Source organism: Mobula birostris, chromosome 12, assembly GCF_030028105.1.
Source record: "Mobula birostris isolate sMobBir1 chromosome 12, sMobBir1.hap1, whole genome shotgun sequence".
Taxonomy (NCBI): domain Eukaryota; kingdom Metazoa; phylum Chordata; class Chondrichthyes; order Myliobatiformes; family Myliobatidae; genus Mobula; species Mobula birostris.
The window spans coordinates 44,118,206-44,142,370 of record NC_092381.1 but is presented as its reverse complement, the minus strand read 5'-3'; the positions used below and the strand labels follow the sequence as shown (position 1 = coordinate 44,142,370).

Here is a 24,165-nt window from a genome sequence, read left to right as displayed (position 1 = left end):
TCAAAAACAAATCGGTGCAGAGTGCTTGTTGATTTTTTTTAGCTTTTCTTTGGAGAACTCCACTGGAAGTTTAAGTAATAGTGCATGTCTTGCAAGAGGTTCAACAGCAGGAAAGCAATAAAAAAATCATTACAAACAAAGGTAGGCTTGAATAGGTCTGGGTAGGTTGTAGACCCAGAGTTCATTGCTGATGCTGCAACATGAGTCAATATGATTCAGCAAATGGCCTCCAATTGAAATGTTATTTTAGTTGTATTTAATTTGAACTTCAAAACCATCCATGTACCTCAAATGGATTGATTTTAGAAGTTAATCTATAAATATATCCATTTGCCAATGTAGCAATGCATTTGTCTGAAGGTAAGCATTGTTACAGTTAAAATGATGCTCCTTTCTTCAGCAAACCTCAGAAAAAGATTGTTTCAGTTCAGTGCTAATATCAGGGCAGCTTTGAACTTGACTTGGCACTGTCCATGCTCCTTACACAGCTAAAACACACAGCCAAGATCTAACTCACCCTACCTTGAAACTTTCATTACGTTTTGTGAATGTTTTAACAGGTTGCAAATCTGTTTTGTAGAACATATTAAACAGAACAGTGCAGTACTGGAATAGGCCTGCAGCCCATCATGTCCACATTAACCACGATGTTAATCTAAATAACCTCAAAGAGTAGTAAAATTCAACATTAAATCAAAAATCAGCAATGCATGAACAATGCCTCAAGGCTTTAAGTGCTGTACCTTAACACAAATGGAGATTTTTGCACATGATTAGTTAAAATTGAGTGCATTAAAGAGATACCAAGCTTGTTTTGCTTCCAGTTGGCCAAGGCTTCACATTCATTTGCAGTTTTCAATGAAACCTAATGAAATTCATTTTAAGGAACAAAATTGGTTTTTGAGAATAATTGAAAGGCAGGAGGCTTATTAAGGAGGGTCACATACATCACAAACCACAAGAACAAATCACAACACTGACATGATCCTGAATTCTCAGAAGAAGCTGTAACTTGAAATCATTCCTAAGGAGCAATAATTTCTAACACGACAGGACATATAAGTGAATTGCTCACCATCAAAAATTGTACTGGTCCCTGAGAAATACAAGAAATTCCACAAGACATTTATAACCAGATTCGGGACTCCCAAGTGAACATGGAAGTCTAGAATTGCTGACAGCAAGTTGATGGTGATTTCCTGGATATACTCCTATGTTGATCTGGGTGATTTCCTGAATGTGCTCCTATGTTCATCGGCAGCAATGCATGAGGTTGCAATTACTATGAACAACCTAACCAGGTTAGACCTGGCATAGAAATGTATTTAACGGATTGAGGACAAAAGACAAATGCAGTGGCTCCTTTAGCTATAGAAAACCCAATTTATGGAAATTCAACTTTATGCAAATTCTGTTATAAATATAGAACATCATTTTCAAGACAGTAATAAAATCATATATTTTGTGGTATTTATTAACTGCTGGATGCAGTTTATGTTCCATTAATGTAACTATAGATAGTGTTAGGATATAGTCAATGAAATTAAATTATTACATGAAGTGTATACACTTCAATGTGATATAGGTAGTTAAAGAAAATAGGCATTTCTAACCCATGGAAAAATCAGTTTATGGTCAGTTCTCAGGAATCGGCTCATGTAACTTGAAGTGCAAAACTGAGATTTTGTTATGAATTAACTGAGTTTCGCTAATTATTTAAATACTAATTTTGTGCCTTTTAGTTTTTCTCATCTTAATTTCTATGATTTGATTGTTTAATCTATTTTAATAACTTTATTGGAAACATTAAAAAAATGAAAACTATTTACAGCTTGAAAATGCAGGCACAGTAGCTCAGTTAACTGTCAAAGTTTTTCTTATCCTTTTTGTGGCTAGAGCTGATGTGGATCTTCATAAGGAATATTTGGGCAGTGACCTGATGTGCGAAATTAGCAGCCAAATGCTACAGCTATGCCGAAGATCCAAAAATGCCCCCAAGTGTCATAAAAGTTTGATAACTGGTTCACTATTTCAATTTGAAACTATAATAAAAAAAAAGCAATTCCAATTGGTAATATTTCATATGAATTACTAATAATTTTGAAGTGGACATGGTTTCTCTGCTTATTACTGAAATGCTGTATCCATTATACTGGTACTTCTTTTGTAAAAGTTAGACAGCCACAATGCAAAGAAAAACAATTTTAACATGGAGTTTCCTCATCTTTTCCATCAAACCTTACATTCTGTCTGGGTGGCCTCCAACTTGATGGCATGAATACCATTTTCTCCTTCAAGTAAAAAATTTCCTTCCCCCTCCCTTCTTCTATTCCCCACTTTGGCCTCTTACCTCTTCTCCCCTGCCAGTCACCTCCCCATGATACCCCTCCTCCTTCCCTTTCTCCTATGGTCCACTCTCCTCACCCTTTCAGATTCCTTCCTCTCCAGCCCATTACTTTTCCCACGTACCTAGCTTCACCTATCACCTTCTAGCTTGCCCTCCTTCTCCTCCCCCCAACCTTTTTTATTCTAGTGTCTTTCCCTTCCTTTCCAGTCCTGAAGAAGGGTTTGACGTGCTGAGTTTTCTTTCAGCATTTTATGTTGGATTTGCTTTGGATTTCCAGCATCTGCAGAATTTCTTGTATTTATGTCATGATTTCTTTTTGTTTTGCAGCAGTAGTGCAGTGCTGCTATATAAAATACACTATAAATTACTGTAGCAAATATATATTAAACAAATTAAATTCTGCAAAAAGAAAGCAAAAGTACTGAGGGTAGTGTTCATGGGTGCATTGACCGTTAAGTTAATTTGATGATGGTGGTCAAGATACTGTTTTTAAAATGCTGAGTGTGCCTACATTCCTGATGGTAGTAATGAGAGGAGGGCATGTTCTGGGTGGTGGGGATCCTTAATGATGAATGCCATATTTTTGAAGCATCACTTTTTGAAGATGTCCTTGGCGGTGGGCAGGCTAGTGCCCATTATGGAATTGGCTGAGTTTACAACCACTCTTCAGCTTTTTCTGATCTTGTGCAGTGGTTTCTCCATATCAGACCCTGATACAATCAGCTACAATGCTGTCCATGGTGTTTTTCAAGGCCCTAAACCAGCGGTCCCCAACCACTGGGCCACGGACCGGTACCAGGCCGCAAAGCATGAGCTACCGAGCTGCGAGGAAATGATATGATTTGACGATATGAGTCAGCAGCACCTTTCCTCATTCCCTGTCACGCCCTGTTGAGCTTGGACGCACACGTGGTCATTACCCGCGCGTTATCCATGTCAGCAGGGGAAGGGAGATCAACTCCTCGAGCTTGCAAATGACGGCGAGCTGAGTAGTATGTTTGACATAACATCTCTGCTGGCATTCTGGAGCAAAGACAAGGCTAAATATCCTGAGATAGCCATGAAAGCACTGAAAACGTTGCTTCCGTTTCCAACATATCTCTGCAATGAATTCAACGAAAACTAAATTGCAGAATAGACTGGACATAAGGAACCCCCTTCGAGTATCGCTGTCTCCCATCACCCCTCGATGGCACCGTCTTGTTGCAGGGAACAAGTATTCAGCCCAGGGCTCCCACTGATTCAGCGATATTGGTGTGTTGCAATGATTTTGTATGTTCATATGGGGAAAATATGTGCTGTGTGTTTAATATCCAAACATTACTTAAAATGTTATGATGCTACTGACTTATATAACCATATAACAATTACAGCACGGAAACAGGCCATCTCTGCTCTTCTAGTCCGTACCGAACGCTACTCTCACCTAGTCCCACCGACCTGCACTCAGCCCATAACCCACCATTCCTCTCCTGTCCATATACCTATCCAATTTTTCTTTAAATGATAATATCGAACCTGCCTCTACCACTTCTACCGGAAATTCGTTCAACTCTTACTTCAAGCTCCCCGGATAATTGACTTACCACTATATTCATGCAAGGAAAATATGCGCTGTGTGTTTAACATTAAATTCGTTAGATAAACCCTTTTAGATGATTAACCACCCCCCCCCGCCCCGAACAGAATCGCCAAAAACTATTTGTAGAAAAAAATCGGCAGGTACACGCATGTGCACTGATGCCCTCACAAGGCTTCATGGTCATTGTAGTCTTTTTTGGGGTAATACAACGTATTTGACTGCTACTGTTGTCCATTGGCAACCTTAACCCCTCCCCCCTGCCGGTCCGCAGTGCAAAAAAGATTGCAGACCCCTGCCCTAAACAGTCCTTCCAGGTGAGGCGTCTCTTCACCTGGGAGTCTGTTGGGGTCATCTACTGTATCCAATGCTCCCAGTGTGGCCTCCTGTATATCGGTGGACATGACATAGATTAAAAGACCACTTCGCCAAGTACCTTTTTGCTCCATCCACCAGATAATGCGGGATCTCCCAGTGGCCACCCATTTTAATTCCACTTTCCATTCCAACATGCCTATCCATAGCCTCCTGTACTGTCACGATGAGGCCACCCCCAGGGTTGAGGAGCAACACCTTATATTCTGTCTGGGTAGCCTCCAACCTGATGGCATGAATATCGATTTCTTGAACTTCCGGCAATGCCCCCTCTTCACCATTCCCATTCCCATTTCCTTTTCCTTCTCGCCTTATCTCCTTACCCACCCATAACCTCCCTCTCGTGCTCCTCCCCCTTTTCTTTCTTCTATGGCTTTCTGTCTTCTATCAGATTTCCCCTTCTCCAGCCCTGTATCTTTCACTAATCAACTTCCCAGCTCTTTACTTCACCCCTTCTCCCCCCCTCCCAGTTTCACCTACCACCTTGTGTTTCTTCTTTCTCCCCTTCCCTCCACAGCCTAATCCCAACTCCTCATCTTCTTTTCTCCAGTCCTGATGAAGGGTCTCAGCTCAAAATATCAACTAAACTCTTTTCCATAGATGCTGCCTGGCCTGCTGAATTCCTCCAGCATTTTGTGTGTGTTGCCTGAAATGGTGTTCTTGTTTGAGCTATCAAACTTGGAAATGTTGATGTCCAAGGCTTGAATATTCCACATTCCCTCTGCTGTTCACCCATCATAACTTGTCCTGACACTGATGGAGTCCTTTGGGAAGGGCAAGGAGTGAGTTACACACTCTTTAAACAAAACAATTGGTTGTACCACGAATAGAGAATTTCTAAGGGTAATGTTTGTAAAACTATTCTTCCATTCGTACACAGTATTGGCCTGTAATATCATATTGTTCATGTGCTTCGGAACTGGTTGCCAACATTGCTCATCTTCATTTTATTCATGATAAAAGTGAATAACTTTTATAACCTTTCTATGATATTTTCAAATAATGATCTTTCACTGTGTACCTTGACATCTTAATAGTGTTCCACAATTCATGGGCATGTGGCTTCAGGTTATAACTACCATTCATTGCTAGTTGGCACTAAAGCTTTCACATCCCGTAGGGATAGCAATACAGCAGATTCTGGTTAATTGGGATGCAACTGGACCAATCCATTTTGGCCTAAATAAGTGGCTACACCAATAAGCCAAAGTTCCATGGACATAGTTAAAAAGGTATAAAAACAAGACAAACTACTGTTTTACTGAGTAATAATTTCTGTATTTAAATAAAATACAGAACAAATTAGAACACTCTCAATATTACTATACTGTACTCCAGCACTATAAAGCTATTAGTTCCCACTAGTTATCGAATGAGGAACTCATCCAGTGTACCTGTTCTTTTGACTGACAGTAAATGAACAGTCAGCACAGACACCTAGTGTAGATAATGGGCTGTCTTCATGCAATGCTACCAACGATTGCATCCTCCAAATTTTCATTTTTGTTGTAATATTCAAGATGACTGGTGACACCTTCAAATTCTTTATAATTCCTAACTTCTTGAAGTAGTGAAATCGTTTCATTTTCACTCCCAACTGTTTCTAGCATCTCCAAGGCTGAATGCTTGAAACTGCAGTGAGCAAGACAGTTCTGAATTGTCTTACTGCTAATTTTGCACCAACTATTAGTGACAAAAAACACTACTTTTTGAACACAATCGCATGTGACTAACGCTATTTAAGAACTGCTCACTCGAAGTACAGGGTAGTGTCTAATGGCCACACTGTATGCATCTGATGTTAGTTAGAAAGTCGGCTACAGTCTCCTGCCCCAATTAAGTTGCATGGTTTCCCAAATAAATGAAGGGAATTCTGGATATTTTCTCGATTAGTTTTTGTTCTTTATGAGTTGTCCCAAATAAGCAACTGTGTCAATTAATTGATGGCCCAAATGTACTTAAAAAAAATGAAAGAAAGACGTACTAACATAACTACCTCAGACAACTTTTCAAGTTTTTGAAATTAAGTGATATCTTTAAAGTTGAGTGGTTGTTAGGCATTTTTACCACTGAAACCATTATTACTTGTGGAGCAGCCCAAATATATATAACAGAGCTACAGAGTGTCAACCTAATTGTTCCATAGAAAACTAGGAAGATAAAGTAAATTTTCAACCTAATGGACATGACTCACCACACCTCACCAAAATGCGAGGACTTCCTGCAGGAGGTCATAATTTCCATTATGCAGCTATGTTGTAATTCACGTTAATCAATAGATGGCAATGGGAAACCTTCTGAATTAATAAATCATTTCAGATTTGCTGATTAAATTAGAGTTTTAATAGTTTTACAAGTTAATCGAATAATTTTGGAAGAGATGCAATCTCAATTCAGTTTAAATGATCGTGTTGATTGTGTTATATGGGTTTGCTTGATTTACTTCATAATGAACTGTGTGGGTGGCAAGCTAATCTATACTCAATGCAGTAAACACAACCCTGATAAGCCACTTCTAATAGCAAAGTTGATAAGTAAGAAAAGTCAATATTCTCACTGTAGCAGTTTTAAGGATGAATTTTAAATTAATGTTGTCGGAGCTGTTGTCCCAGAACAGACCCCTTGTGATGATAGTGACTCCATTAAATCTAATGGCTAAGATTAAAATAGTTTGGATGATGTACCATTCCATGAGTAATATATCAAACCAGTTACTTCTCTCACAGTTTACGACAAATGCCATACACGGAATATTTACTGGACATCTGGATTATAACCATATCCTTCATTATCCTGCCACTTGGGAAGTTTCGAGAAATAATATTTAAGCTCAGTGTCCTTGATTTTAACTCGCAGCTAAAGAAGAAGTCAACCCAAGAGCAAATTAGCTATGAGACATGAGTTAAAGTGTCTTGTTAAGAGTTACAGTGGTCTGCATCTACCTGCCTGAGATTTTAATGTTCTTTGTGTTTCACACTTCATTGGCAGGTCTCACACCATTTGCTGCACTGCTGCATAGCAAAGATACAGTACATATTGCAAACTCTGCAGAGCGATGAATAGCTTGGGATCACTCACAGCGCAAGACTCAATCTGTGCAGGCATTCACAGTGGGTCAAGGAGTCACCACATTAAATGCATGTCTTACCCTCCCCATGTTCCCGTGTTTTCCTGCACCTCCATGGCAACTTCATTTGCTGCTGTACTGTGGCTGCCACTGTGGGATTATGCAATGTAACAATTGCAGTGTATAAACATACAAGGGTAGCATTTTTGCCGATATAATAGGAATGATTAAGATGTATTTAGACTGGTGCATGAATGGGGAATGAAGAGATACAAACCATTTTTGGGATTTGTTTGGGTTAGCATCATGGTCAGCACAGATTTCATTGGCCAAAAGCCCTGTTCCTGTGTGATAGTACTCAATGTTCTTTCAGGCTGAGTCTAAAATATCACCATCCACAGTGGCAAAAACATAGCCGTTGCACTCTCTGCTGTCAGCTACTCTTCAAGTTCAAAGTTCAAAGTATATTTATGATCCAAGTACACACTGTACACGTCGCCAAAAACTACCCTGAGATTCATTTTCTTGCAAGCATTCACAGTGCAACAATTAAGTACAATAACATCAACAAACACTACACACATGGACCAAAAAACAACCAATGTGCAAAAGAAGACAATCCATGCTAATAATAATAATAAATAAGTAAATAAATACTACTGAGAACATGAATTGTAGTGTCCTTGAAAGTGAGTCTATAGTTAAATTGGACCTTAGGTTGTGGAATCATTCAGAGTCTCATCTTAACACAGTAGTCATGGTGTTAAAACCTACCTAGTGTGTTTATTTATTTGTAACTTTTTTCCAATTTCATCATAGTAATAGGATCCCCCGATTGGATGTCAGCACTAAATACAGCACCCTTTTAGCCCTCCCAATAAGGAGGAAGTCATTTTTTTTTTGCGGGGGGATGCATGCGCAAGTTATTGTAATTTCAGAGCTTCCTTACTTCAGGAGGAAACCATAGGAAAGGATTCTGAAAATAAGACCATAAGACATAGGAGAAAAATTAGGACATTTAGCCCATTGAGTCTGCTCCACCTTTGAATCATGGCTGATCCTTTTTTCCTCTCCTCAGCCCCACTCTACGGCCTTCTCCCCAAAACCGTTGATGCTGAGTCCAATTAAGAACCTATCCCTCTCTGCCTTAAATATATCCAACGACCTGGCCTCCACGGCTGCCTGTGGTAACAAACTCCACAAATTCCCCAACCTCTGGCTAAAGAAATTTCTCTGCATTTCTATTTTAAATGGACATCTATCTATCCTGGGGCTGTGCCCTCTTGTCCAAGACTCCTCTATCATGGGAAACATCCTTTCCACATATACTCTGTCTAGGCCTTTCAACATTCAAAAGATTTCAATGAGAACCCCTCCCATCCTTCTAAATTCTAGCAAGTACAGACCTAGAGCCATCAAATGTTCCTCATATGATAACCCTTTCATTCCCAGAATCATCCTTATGAACCTCCTCTGAACCCTCTCCAATGCCAGTACATCTTTTTTTAGATGAGGAGCCCAAAGCTGTTCACGTTACCCAAGGTGAGGCTTCACCAGTGCCTTATAAAACTTCGACATCACATCACTGCCCTTGTATTCCAGACCTCTTGAAATAAATGCTAACGTTGCATTTGCCTTCCTCACCACCTTTATCCTTTAGGGTGTTCTGCATAAGGACCCCCCCCCCCAAGTCCCTTTGCATCTCAGATAGCTCTGATATGAATCAGAGGCATACCAGAACAGCAAGACAAGATTTTTTTTTTAAGATTCCAAGGCAAACTGACAACAAAGAAAGTACCTTGTGGAGGTGGGTCTGGCAGATTCAAGTATCTGGTATTCCTAGTGCCTTAATTTATGCACTCTAACCTGGAGGGATGAACAAATTAAATATATTGTTACCTCAACATTGGTAATCACAAACAATGCCAGCGACAAGGCTACTGTTGGCTATCTAGGTGCAGGAAGAGCACTGATGAATTGCACTAATAAAGATACTGTGGTCTCTAACCTCCTTCATTATGTTGCAGATATGGCAGCTGTTGACATCGATCAATATGACATCCACACCATTGCTGATGCTCTCAAGCATTACTTACGAGGGTTGCCTTCACCTGTGATTCCACCAGCTATTTACAGTGAGCTAGTCTACACTGCCCAAGGTAAAATGATGCCTGATTCTCAGCTTCTTTATAAATCTGTAAATAAAAATCTATTCTACAATGTAGTGGTGAATAATAGTCTGATAAATTGGTGGTGCTTTTCAGTTCTCCTTTTCCAAAAGCTCGGTCACGTTCTTTTCATTTAAGAGTATTGTTATACCTATCAATTTTGCTTGAGAAACATCAAAAGGCTTAAAATCAGTATATCTGTTTTATGTAGGTTTGTTTCTTGTGGAATGTTAACTGATCCTGCAACTGATTGTTTATAGAAACCAATTATTTCAGCGATGGACTAATGTAAACACCTTATAGATTTTGCATTAAACTATAATATTCATGCTTCTTTCTGAAAATTTAGATTTAGTTCTCAACTATCTAATTAGAGCATTGCATATTTTATCTTAATTAACACAGTGGCAACATGAATAAGTACTCAACTCCAAGTGCTTTGCAATAATTTAGGCCGGAAATATTTAATGTTCATGAGGTGTAAGGATCTAATAAACTGTAGCCAGGTGAGGATCCACAATCCTATTCAGAGACATAGGATGAATGTATGGAATCATTATACCATTGGCAGAGGCCATTCTGTTTACCAATCATCTAGTGTATCATCATTTCTCACCCCATAGCTCTGCAATATTTTCTCTCTAGTTCAACAATTCCAAACCTTTTTTATGCAATAGAGCCTCACCATTTACCAAGATGCCTGTGAACCCCAGGTAGGGAACTCCTGCTCTAGTACCTCCTGAATCACGTTACTTCTTATGAAATCAGACAAGATGTCTAATTATTCAGCCAATGATATCTCACAACTTACTGTAAAATATCACGTGAAGGCAGGATCAGGCACTGAAACAGTTGCGATGTCTCACCAAAGATAAATATTGTGAGCTGTCGTCAAGCCCTTCTGAAAGACGGCAGGTCTTAGTTTCTGGTGCCTACAGAACTGCATACACTTGTGGGTAAAAGGGAGATGCAAGAGAGAATAAAAATGGAAAAATTGTCAGATCAGTATATCTTTAGTTGAGCTTCAAGTCAACAGGAGCCAATTTATTATGAATAAGAAGAGATTATTGTCAGCGGGAGCAAATAGATGACATTGCACTAAGAAGCAAAAAAAAACAATACTGTTCTGGAATTAGTTCCAATTTCAGCCAGCTGGCTGCAAGCATGCAATTAGACCAGAACACAAGACATACAGAAACAGGCCACTCGGCCCCCAGTGAGCCTGCATTCCATCATGACTGATTTATTATACACTCAATCCCATTCTCCTGCCTCTCCCCATAACTTCTGATATCCCAACTAATCAAGAACCTATCAACCTCTGCTTTAAATATACCCAATGATTTGGCCTCCACAGCTGTCCATGGCAATGAATTCCAGAGATTCACTACCTTCTGGCTAAAGAAATCCCTCCTTATCGCTGTTCTACAGTATATGGATGTTCCTCTATTCTGAGGCTGTGCCCTCTGGTCCTAGACTCACCTGCTATAGGAAACATTCTCCCCACATCCATTTTATTCAGACTTTTCAACATTTGATGGGTTTCTATTACCTCATTCTTCTAATCCCCAGAGGCATCAATCACCTCCTAAACTGAATAATAACCCTTTCATTCCTGGAATCATTCTTGTGAACCTCCTCTGGACCCCTCCAATGCCAGTGCATCTTTTCTTAGATAAGGGGCCCATAACTGCTTGCAATTCTCCAAATGTGGTCTGACCAATGCCATATAAAGCCTGAGTAACATCCTTGCTCTTATATTCTAGTCCTCCTAAAATGAATGCTAATATTATTCCATGTGCCTTCCTTACCACCGACTCAACCTGCCATTTAACCTCTGGAGAATCCTAAACGACGACTCCCAAGTCCCTTTGCACCTCTGAATTTTGAATTTTCTCCTCGCTTAGAAAATAGTCTATGCCTTTATTCTTTCTACCAAAATGCATGACCATACACTTCCCTACACTATATTCCATCTTTTACTTCTTTGCCCATTCTCCCAATCTGTCTAAGTCCTTCCTCCTGCAGCCTCCCTGCCTCCCCAACACGATCTATCTCTCCACCTATCTTCCTGCCATTTGCAAACTTGGCCACAAAGCCATCAATTTGGCGTTTAAATTATTGACAAATAAAGTGAAAAGAAACTTTCCCAACACCAACCTCTGCGGAACACTGCTAGTCACTGGCAACCAATCAGTAAAGGTCCCACTTTTTGCCTTCTGCCAATCAGCCAATACTCTACCCATGTTAGCACCTTTTCTGTAATACCATGGTACCTTATCTTGTTAAGCAGCCTCATGTGCGGCACCTTGTCAAAGGTTAGTTTACCTTTATATTTCATCTTTTCACTCCTTATGGCTTTTTAGTTACCCTTTATTTTGTCCTTGACTTGCCTCCATGTAGAATACTGTGTTCAATAATAGCTGCCATTTATTAATTAAAGTCAAATGTTAGTCCAATGTTGATACTGGAAGTAATGTACTGTTCTGACTTCATAAATTACTAATTATGAACTTATTTATCATTCGAATCCAATATTTGAGGTCTTGATATTTAGTATTGTTATTTTTTGTGATATGGAGTCAATGTCAGGCCAAATCATTTGAGAGCTGACATGCAGAATCTTCATCTTCATAAAATATTACTGAAGTAATAAAAAATATCAATCAGTTCCTAAGGCTATTATAGATGGTATATCTAAAACTGGAGCAGGACAAAATGCTCTGCATTGATCTGAAGGGAAAGCTTTGTTGAATCAAATAGATTTATGAAAGCACACATGCTTAAATATTGGAGCCAATGGTTTGGGTATAAAAGGTAATAAAGCACCAACATAAGGTGCCAGGGCAGGGGAAAGGAAGGTACCCTCGCAACTGTTTCCCTGCACCAGGGAAAGCCATTGGTTGTGGTTGTTTTGGGGAACACTTTGAGAGTATGATAACATCAAAGTTCAAACTAAATTTATTATCAAAGTACATTTACAATGCTGAAATTCATTTTCTTGCAGGTGTACTCAATAAATCCATAATAGAGTCAATGAAAGGCCGCACCAACTGGGTGTTCAACCAATGTGCAAAAGACAACAAACTGTGCAAATACAAAAAAGAAAGAATAATCATAAATAACAGTAATAAATATTGAGGACATGAGATGAAGAGTCCTTGAAAGTGAGTCCATAGATTGTGGGAATGCTGCAGTGATGGGGCAAGGGAAGTTATCCCCTTTGTTTCAGGAGACTGATGGTTAAGGAGTTAATAACTGTTCCTGAACCTGGTGCTGAGAGCCCTGAGTCTTGTGTTCCTCCTTCCTGATGCACTATGAACCACTGTTAGATTATAGCACAAGGAGATCACCTCAACTAGGTAGAAATTAGAGTAAGCTTTCTCAAATAAAGGATACTAATAACTATTCCTCTACTATGCATCTTTTGTGAAAAGTTATTAAAATATCTATTATGCATTAATATGAATTTTGACGTCCACCATTATATATCTCTGCATAGTTTGAATTTAATGCAGCTGGAATTTAGAAGTCCTTGCCCCTTGAAGTCCTATGTCTTTGAAGGTGTTCCCATTTCCTCTATTCCACCTTCTTTATCTGAATGTATAAATGAAGCTTAATTTAAAGGAATAGGGGTATGTAAAGTATATCTGTAACTTACCGGTTACAGGAATAATCACACAAGTTATTAGCATTTAGTAACTTTCTTGTTGCTGCTAGCTTGAGTATAACAATAAAAGAGAGATTATGGATTTGGTGATTAATCTTGCAAAGGAAATATTAAATACATCATAAACTTGTCAGCTGAATGCTCTAACTGATAAAGGAGCTCGATCCAGCTCCATAGTGTGCCAGGTTGTAATGTAATAACACCATTGATAAAAGCCAGTGTAACAACAGGAAAAGAAAATAAACCTAATTCATCACTTACTTGTGTGTGCAAAACATAATGCAAGTACTGTACGTTTATAACTGAAGCAGAAAAGTGGTGGAAACAATTTCCAGATAAGGATGCATCATGTGTGATTCTTGAGTACAGAAAATTGCCAGAGTGTATGTTTAATAGATTCTTGTCTTGATTTTTAAGAAACACTCAAACTTCTCTTACTGTCTGTCCTATGTTAATTGTCCTCCTCCTAAATATTCTCTGTTATCCTGCTGGGGGAAGTTTACTAAACATTTGTGGTGTCAATGAAAACCAGAAGCTATGCAACAATGTATGATACCTAACAACAGATACTTGAAATAGGTACTCTGTTCTAAGCTCCATCATAGGAAAGTACTAGCCAGATGGATAAAAAGATTCACAAATGTTCTCATAACTTCTCCACTGATCCCTCCGAACCTCTGGCCCATGATAGCAGGAGCACTGAAGATGTTTGTGAGATTCTGGAGGCCGTGCATCACACAAAGGCCCTGTATAAGTTGCAATGAATAAGCACACCGAATGAGCATGAAGTATTCAACGAAGCTCACTGCAAAAGTCTGTCTAGCATAAAAAAATTGCGGATGGATTTCCATTATCTGGGTTGAATCACTTGGATTGACTAACTTCAGTGACATTAAATTGGGGTAGCAACACTACAAGTTAATACAGAGAAAGGAGTATTTGACAAGGCTTTTTCCTTACTGATCAATAGCTGGCGACATTTGGTTGAAAGCACTAAGCACTGGAACAGACTAGACAGTCAGTTCATTACCCACTACATTCAATAGGAAGCTATTTGAGAGAGTTACAGATCAATGCTCCTACCCACAGTAACATGCCAGGGTATATTGCCATTCATAAAGTGCAAGAAGCCTGTTCTGTCATCAATAAATTGTGGTTGGACTTCTAATCAGTTTCCCTTACTATTCTGAAAAGTTTTGTTCCCTAAGACCATAAGACAAAGGAGCAGAAGTCGGCCATTCGGCCCATTGAGTCTGCTCCGCCATTTTATCATGAGCTGATCCATTCTCCCATTTAGTCCCACTCCCCCACCTTCTCACCATAACCTTTGATGCCCTGGCTACTCAGATACCTATCAATCTCTGCCTTAAATACACCCAGTGACTTGGCCTCCACTGCTGCCCGTGGCAACAAATTCCATAGATTTACCACCCTCTGACTAAAAAAATTTCTTTGCACTTCTGTTCTGAATGGGCGCCCTTCAATCCTTAAGTCATGCCCTCTCGTACTAGACTCCTCCATCATGGGAAACAACTTTGCCACATCCACTCTGTCCATGCCTTTCAACATTCGAAATGTTTCTATGAGGTCTCCTCTCATTCTAAGAGGCTGAGAATTTGCTTGTCTTAATCTTGACAATGTTTAATGACCAAGCATTCCAAGAATTCCAAAGATCCACTGCCTCCTGAGTGAAAAAATGTCTCCTCATCTCAGTACTAAATGGCCAGCCCCTTATTTTATAGATTCTAGAGGTACCGGAAAATGTCAGAATTAGAATCAGAATCAGGTTTAATATCACCGGCATTTGTTGTGAAATTAGTTAACTTCATGGCAGCAGTACAATGAAATACATGATAAGTAATACAGGCAGTAACAACTGAATTACAGTATATATACGTCTATTAAATAGTTGAGCTGAAATAAGTAGCAAAAACTAAAGTAATGATGTAGTGTTCATGGGTTCAATATCCATTCAAAAATCAGATGGCAGAGGGGAAGAACCTGTTCCTGAATCGCTGAGTGTGTGCCTTCAGGCTTCTGTACCTCCTGCCCGATGGTAACAATCAGAAGAGGGCTTATCCTGGGTGGTGGGGATCCTTAATGATGGATGCCGCCTTCCTAAGGCACTGCTCCTTAAAGGTGACTTGATACCACAGAGGCTTGTACGCATGATGAAGTTAATTAATTTTACAAGTTTCTGCAACTTATTTTGATGTTGTGCAGTAGCACCCCCCCCCCATAAGAGACAGTGATGCTCCCCATGGTACATTTGTAGAAGTTTTTGAGTGTTTTACTTGACAAACCAAATCTGACTTGCCTTCTTTATAGCTGCATCAGTATGTTGCATCCAGGTTAGGTCCTCAGAGATATTGACACCCAGGAACTTGAAATTGCCCACTCTCGCCTCTTCTGATCCCTCTGAGGATTGGTTTATGTTCCCTGGTCCTACCCTTCCTGGTCTACAATCAGCTCTTTGGATTTGGCTGCTTTGAGTGCAAGTTTTTGCTGCCACACCACTCAACTAACTTGTATATCTTGTTCCTGTATGCCCTTTCATCACCATTTGAAATTCTGCCAACAATGGTTGTATCATCAGCAAATTTATATATGGCATTTGAGCTGTGCCTAGCCACACTGTCGTGGGTGTGAAAGGAGTTGAGCAGTGGGTTAAGCACACATCCCTGAGGCGTGCTGGTGTTGAAAGTCATCGAGTTGGAGGTGTTATTTCCAATCCGCACAGATAGTGGTCTTCCGGTTTGGAAGTCGAGGATCTAGTTGCAGAGGGAGGTACCAAGGCCTAGGTTCTCTAGCTTTCCAAACAGGACTGTATTAATGATGGTGTTAAGTGCTCAGCTATAGTCAATAAACAGCATCCTAACATAGGTGTTTGCATTGTCCAAGTGATCCAAGGCCACGTGGAAAGCCATTCGGAGTGTGTCAGCTGTAGACCTATTGTGGTGATAGGGAAATTGCAGTGGGTCCAGGTCCTTCCTTAGACGAATGCTGATTCTAGGCATGACCAATCTCTCAAAACATTTCATCACCATCGATGTGAGTGCTCCTGGATGATAATCGTGAAGGCAGCTCACTCTGTTCTTCTTGGGCACTGGTATTATTGTTGCCCTTTTAAAGGCAGGCAATTTGACTGTAGCAATGAGAGATTGACAATGACTTTGAATACCCCTGCCTGTTGGTTGGTACAGGTTTTCGGAGTCTTTCCAGGTATTCCATCGATCCCTGCCACCTTGTGAAGGTTTACTCTTTTGAAAGGCAGCCTGATGTTGGCATCCGAGACAGAGATCACAGGGTCACTGGATGCTGCAGGGACCATCATAGCTGCATAAAAGGCATTGAGCTCGTCTGTAGTGAAGCATTGCTGCCATTTATGATGTTGGGTTGGCTTTGTAGGAAGTTGGGGCCTACACATCCAGCCAGAGTTGACGTACATCTGATGTCACCTCTAACCTCTCCCAGAATTGTTTCTTGGCTCTCGAAAAAGCCCTCCGCATGTCATACCTGGTTTTCTGGGTGACCAGAATTAAATGCTACAGATCTAGCCCTCAGAACACTGTGAACCTTGTGGTTCATCCACAGAGTTTGTTTTCATAGGCGCACTCTCATCCGCGCAGCTTTCAATGAAGTCAGTAACAACTCTGGCATACTCATACTCATCCAGACTCAAAGGCGACTCCCTGAACACTGATTCAAAGCAATCCTGTAAGCGCTCCTGTGCTTCCCTGGTCTATGCCTTCCTGGTCCTCACTACCGGTGCTGCAGTCTCCAGTCTCTGCCTGTACTCAGAGTACGAAGTACAGCCAGGTGATCAGACCTTCCGAAGTGTGGACGTGGGATAGCACGGTAGGGACTATACCATGCCCAGATTCCAAAGGGCAACAAATGAAAAGCTTTTATCAGCATCGACCTCGACCAGTGCCCTAAGCCTTGTGTACATTTCAAAAGGATCTACTCCCTTTTTCCTAAACTTGAGGAAATATAAATTATAATATAATTTCTCTTAACATGGGAATCAAATTAATTCTGCCATAAGCAAGGAGGCTAAAAGTGTGCTCTCACCAGGCCCACGTAACACCAGGAAGATAGCCTTACTTTTATCCTCCAAGGTTCCCTACAGCATACTCCCGTTAGTAAAGACTTACATAAGGCTTTCGGCGGGGGGGGGGGGGGGGGGGGGGGGGAGGGAGTCATGTAATTTTGCATAATTGCTATGGGGTACCCTGACCATTGTTATCAGCTTTGCCATGCGCTCACAAAAGAATAGCCAGGTAAAGTGCAAGACCTTGCAAAGAAGTCTAAGTGAACATTGAACAGTAAATGTGGACTAAATTGTCTTTTATTGTGTTTATTCATTTTATGAGATAAGAATAACACTGGTAAAATCAACATTTATTGCCCACCAACAATTACACTTCAGACAGTGGTTTTAGTGAACTGCCTTACTGACTTGCTGCACTTCTGGTAAGGATAACTCCATTGGTCATTGGATAGGGATAATCAGGATTTAGAGCCAATAATGACGAAGAAATAGAATGGTGATTTGGACTGAATACTCCAGCTGGTGTTGTTTGTATGTACCTATACTATCCTTGTCTGTTTAGGTGGAATTAGGAAATGGTACAGATTCACATTGGTAAGTTACTGCAGTTTCTTTTTTCTGCAGTGTGTCAAGATTACGTATTTATATTAAAAGTATTTAAAAACTTACAGTGCAAAGAGTCAATTCTGTTAATGTCAGCTTGAGCCAAATCCATGTATGATTATTCCATCATAGATTGGCCAGCCCACACCATTTATTGATCTTCTACTTCAACAAATAATACTTGGCTTCACTAACCTCCTCTGCAAAAATAATGATGCCATTAATCTTCTCTAAAACCTTCAATCCCGTTTCGTTATTGATCCAGTTCCATTTTAAAGATGACAATTGAACTCCCATAAAATACCTGTCCTTGGAGCTTGTCCAGTATCTCACTAAACCATGCTTCGGTTTTGTGGCCCATTGTGCTCTGATTAACTATATTGGAGCATATTTATTCATGAATTATTTTGATTCAGGTTATGTCTGGTTGAACCTTGCATTCAGATAAGAAGAATTACAGTGTCAGTGTGTTTGTGTGTCTGTTGGGCAGTGGAGAGACAATGGAGAAATCTGGAAAATATTATGTTCTCATGGGCTCAGATCAGGCCCCAATTTTCTCCCACATTTGTCACTAATTTCCTGAATACATTATTGTTAGTTCAAACCCCACTCGAGAGACTTGAGCACATTTAAATCTCATCTGACACTCTTGTGAAGTGCCAAGGGTTTGCTGTACAATTAGATCTACTAACACTGAGATGAGCTGTTAAACTGAGGCTTACCGACTCTCTCAGGGAAACAGAAAAGATCCCATGACACCATTTTAGAGAGGACCAGACAAGTACCCTGTGCCCTGGCCAATATATCTATCATTTAATATACATTAATCAAGCAGATTATTTGAACAGTATCTCATTGTTTTAAATAAGGAGCTTGCTCTGTGAAAATTGGCTGTGACTACACTTCAAAAGTTCTGTGCTGTAGAATGTTTTGAAAGGGACATGAAAAGGTGCCAAGTTTTGTATTTCTCTATTGAATTTAATATATCTTCATCTTGATTGCTATATAGGAATTTATGAATTTTGTGTACATTTTTGTTCACTGCCTAGTGAATATTGTAAATTTGCACCTAATCTGCATTGTACAGGTCTCCCCTTGGTCTTTTCCTTTCAAATGTGTATTTTATTTGTATACACAGTAAATACAATCAGACCATGTTTTTTCTGCATGCATTATAACATTTAATCAATATACTCTCTTGCATTGTGTCAATGCCCCAGCGTGTCTGTAGATGTGAACTTCCCGCTATTCAAGACATTTACAAAGACAGGTGTGTAAAAAGGGCCTGAAGGATCATTGGGGACCTGAGTCACCCCAACCACAAACTGTTCCAGCTGCTGCCATCTGCGAAATGGTACTGCAGCATAAAAGCCAGGACCAACAGGTTCCAGGACAGCTTCTTCCATCAGGCCTTCAGACTGATTAATTCATGCTGATACAATTGTATTTCTATGTGATATTGACTGTCCTGTTGTACATACTATTTATTACAAATTAGTATAAATTCCACATTGGACATTTAGACTGAGACAAAACATACAGATTTTTACTCCTCATGTTTATGAAGGATGTAAGTAATAAAGTCAATTCAATTCAATGCAATACTTCCTCAAACAATGCACCAATGAAATATTTGTGAGGCTGTTACTCAGCTCCTCAGTGTCCTGTGTCTGGAACCCTGGACTGTGGTCTTTCCCAGAGAACCTTTGCAGTGGCTGCACCATGATTCAGTGAGTCTGTCAGCATGTGTCCCTGGATCTTGGAGAGTGGGTCAATCGGCAACATTCACTTGCAGACATCTCTTTACAGTGGAACAAGTTTTAGTAAGGAATAAAGTGCATTTTCGCCAAGTTGATGTCTGTCTCAGTCTGGATCTGGCTGTCTTTACCCCTAAAAACTTTTTATTGCACTTTAATCCACCTAAGTTTAGGAGCTGTGTGCTCTCTCATTTTTTTCTAGTATCCTTTTTAAAGTAGGCTGACCAAAATATGCACTGCATAGGAGAGAAATAACCCCACTGGTGATCCATGCCATGTGGATCTGAGTCTTGTTTCTCTATTGATGCTTCATAGCTACCTCATGCATCCAGATTTGTCAGGAAGGAATATCATACTACATTTTTAGGATCTTGGCTGCAGATTACAGAACTGTCTACATTTCAGAAGTGCTTCACTGACTGTGACGCACCTTGTGATGCTCTGAAAGGAACCTCAGACATGATATATAAATTCTTTTTTGGTGATAATCTCACTATTGGAGAGACAACATATCTTTTAAAAGCTCTCCTTGTTCAGCAGCAGTGGTTTTCATTTCTTGTGTGAAATATTCAGCCTTAGCAAATTCTGGGGGTAAATGGGAAGGGCAGTGTTTTTGTTCTTGCTGTAATGTGGTCAGAAAGATCTATTTGCAGTGCTGTTTCTGAAGTAGGGGTGTCAACCAGATGCATACAAAGTACAGAATATTGTGCACCTTTTAATGGCCAAGTGGGGATCAGAAACAACAAATCTCTCCAGGCTACTAGGTGCTATTCCAGGAATTGTGTGCCTCTGAGAATTCCTGCCTTTCGTGTTATTCTATGATCTTGTGTAATGGGCAATGAGAACCACACCAAGTAGGGAAGAGAATGGCAGTGGAAGTGCAGCATGATGGGACAAGGCATGAAAGATGCCAGCATAGACCAAGGGGAATGTAGCCTTTGCTGAAGGGGAAGGAGGGATGAAAACAGTCTGCATGAACTGAAGAGGTGGAGAGTACTGAGCGAACCATTTGGGGAGAGAGTGACAAAGCATGAAGTAAAGACTGTGGGTGTGTGGATGGTGTTTGAAAAAGCCAGCCTGCGCTGGAGAGCCAAGAGAAAATTAGTGATATGAACTGAAATGAAAAGGGTTGAAAAGTTTCATAAAAATCTGGGAAACTGACAGTATCTGTGCATGTGCAGGCAGAGAAGAATGAGGGTTTAATGTTCAGGAAGAGTAAATGATAGATACCAGACTGGAGGAGAAAAGATGAATAATACAGTTCTGTAAATGGAAGAGATGGAAAGAAACATTCATAAGTAGGCATGGGTAAATGGAGGTGCGGGGCGGGGGAATTTTTGTGGAAGCTATTAGATGAAATTCATTCCAGGAGCCACCCTCAAGCTCCTGACTTAGTGATAATTTGGATGTTGGTGCCGTGAGCCGTCACAACAGTCAGGAAGGAAGGAATTATTCCTTAATATTTAAGGTTAAAAAGCCACCAATTGCAAGTAATATAGGTTTTTGAATGCAGAAGGTAATGAGTTATTTCTGGGAGTATGCCTCTGGATCCTAGTGATCTAAAAAGGGTTGCAGAGTTGATAAGAATAAGTTCAGTATGAACTGTATGTGATTTGCTGTCCAGTGGACTCTAATGCCACACCATTCACTATATTCACTCATCAAGCCAAAAGAAAATGATTTTTATCAGCATCTCCTGTCCTGCAATAAAATAGAAATTGTGCTCACATTGATTGGTTAACTACAATCAATAATGATACCGAATTCAAAAATTCTGTGGTAAATGTATACCTGAATCACAGGAATAGTGACTCTTTTTCTTTGGTGACAAGCACACCAATAGCACCTCTGAATTTAGCATGTACATTTCCAGTTGATATGCAAAGGTTTAATGTATTAAATCAATAGATGTAAAATGTTAATATAAATCGTACAGATTTTAGTCTCTATTTTCTGCATAAACATTTTGTAGTTAGTTGCCACAGCATGACGTTAATTTCACTACATAATGTGCTGTGCATGTATATATTTATTTTTAAAGGTATAATATCATACTATGCCATATTTATATTTAAAAGCTTTTAATAATATGTATTCCACCTAAACCTAGAAATAACTAAACTGCAGGTAAACCTGTTTTTCCATCAGTGCCACAGCATTAAATAAATTGAACTTTTTTGTTTGTTTGCCAGAAAGGATCATTTCTGGTTCATTGATATTTGTTTGATTAAAACAATTACAACATGCTAATCATTTATAAATAGCCTTTTAAACATATGCAGATTATTAAGAAGATTTTGAGTGGGGGTCCATCTGGGCCTGAGATTATACATACAGGTTTTAACCTCCTGAAGTATAAGGGTCATTCGAAGCAGCAGTTGACTGAGTTTAAAGTTTATTGTGAGCTTCCATTGTAGAGCACACATCACTGGTAATCACTGCAAGGAAAGCAGCAGGGAATAAGTAATGTTCCAGCCATGACAAACCATGTTGGATCAAGGGCAAGTCTTTGCATTCTAATTAATCCATCCTTGCTGAGATAGGCTTACCGCCCATTCATCATCCGCAAGTTTACCAATGAGCTGGTGGTGACCTACAAACTGTAAGTGCTTGTATTATAATAAATACTTCAATAAGATATAGATCCATCAAGGCATCTTGTCAGCATGGCTATCATAAAAACATTTTGTTCCAGAAGAAAAAAATAATTTACAAGCCCTTGTATACACACACTCGCCTGAGAATATTATGGTTTCTTTTGCATTGTTCCTGAATTATATTTCCAATTTTTCTTAGAATTCATATCAAAATATCTTTGCAGCATAATAATTTCCAGCACACATCTGCAAAAATATCTTGTGAAACCCTGTCAATTACGTAGTGAGAGGTTGATTCCAAACCAGCACTTTGGGTAGCAGTCAGTGTGCTGCTGCGAAGCATTGTTCATTGTTCTGCCTGCTGCAGACAGGCTGTGTTGTTGCTTCCGTTCCCAGCCAGTCTTTCTTTTAATCCCTTATTCACCTAATACCATTTTCTATTTATGCCCAAATTCATTAATTTTCCCCCTTCTCTCTCAAACAGAGCAACTAAATCTATTTTTCCTTTTGCTGGAAGCAGATTGCTATAAATAGTTGGACAATATTTGTGTTCAAGCAGATAACATTCTTCTGTATATGGATTCGACATACTAAGAATCAGTTTCCCTTTGCCGTCAAAATTTTGTCCAGACAATATTATAGGTGGGTCTTAGTTTTCACTGTGGACACAACACTTAATTTTGGAAAGATAAAGTTGTGAGTACTCTAGTGACACAAGGCCAAAACTGAAATAAGCTAATGTATTTTACAAGTGATGAATGCATGAACAGAATCATGTATGTACAAATTGTGACCTGGTTAATAAAAATTCTAATCTTTTTTTTTTGTTTTTCTATGCAAACATTGTAACTATACACCATACATGCCCTGTGAATATGATCAGTAAGCTTTTCTGATCAATAGCGTTCCTGATCAAACCAATTGAGGAATTGAAACCAACATCAGTGCCTGAGGATAAAGGGTCACTGAATTAGCAAGGATATTTTTCTGTGGTTGAAAGATTCAAGATTGCTTAATGTTCAAGTGTAAGGAGAACAAAATATTTGTTACTCTGAATCCAATGCAGCACCAAAAACACAAAACATAAGGAATACAATAATAATTAAAAAACATAATAATTATAAATGCATAAGATAGCTTATATCCAGAGATGGATTGTATGTCTATAAAGCGATGCTCGGCTGTACAAAAGGTGACTGATGGGAAATAATAGAGTACTGGTGGAATTAGTGGGTGGAGATGTTCAACAGCCTTACTACTTGGGAAAGGTCATTGTTCCTGAGTCTGGTCATCCTGGCATAGGTGATACATAGCCTCTCCTTGATGGGAATGGTACAAACAGTCCATGAACATGGTGTGTGTGATCCTTCATGATGTTACTCACTATTTTCCAGCATCTTTCTGTATATGTGTCCTTGCTGGTGGGTAGGCTGATGCCAGTGTTGTGTTGGGCAGTTTTGACTGCCTGTCATAGAGTGTTTCTGCCCACTGAAGTGCAGATTCCATACCAAGTAGTGATGCAGCTTGTTAAGATGCTCTCTACTGCACACCTATAGAATGACGTTAGGTATGGATATGCAAAGACAAGCTCTCTTCAGACTCTTCAGAAAGTAGAGGTGTTGGTGAGCTTTCTGTTTAGGTTGTGGTCTGGGACCATGAGGTTACGTGTGATGAGGATGTGGACTCCCAGGAGTTTGAAACTGCTTGAGTTTCCACTGTTGTGTCGCCGATGTAAAGAGGTGAGTGGTGTGAGTTCTCCTGAAGTTGCCCTTTGTCATTAGGAGCAGGTTACTTGTCTGGCACTGTGCCTCAAACTCTTGTACTTCCTCTCTGTAGGCTGCCTCATTGTTGGTGATGAGCCCCACCACTTTTGTGTCTTTGGCAAACTTGATGATGTAATTACTCAGGTCTATGGCTGTGCAATCATGTGTGAACAAAGAGTACAGCA

At 39.7% G+C, this 24,165-nt stretch overlaps 1 protein-coding gene across 4 annotated transcripts in view; it reads left to right on the top strand.

Moving 5' to 3' along the window:
• pik3r3b (phosphoinositide-3-kinase, regulatory subunit 3b (gamma)) overlaps positions 1–24,165 on the top strand; it is a 598,971-nt gene that overhangs the window by 299,297 nt on the left and 275,509 nt on the right. For all 4 annotated transcript variants that reach the window (XM_072273711.1, XM_072273710.1, XM_072273712.1 and 1 more), the window contains one exon: positions 9,396–9,527. In XM_072273711.1, coding sequence (XP_072129812.1) covers positions 9,396–9,527 — 132 coding nt within the window. The remainder of the gene's footprint in view (positions 1–9,395; positions 9,528–24,165) is intronic.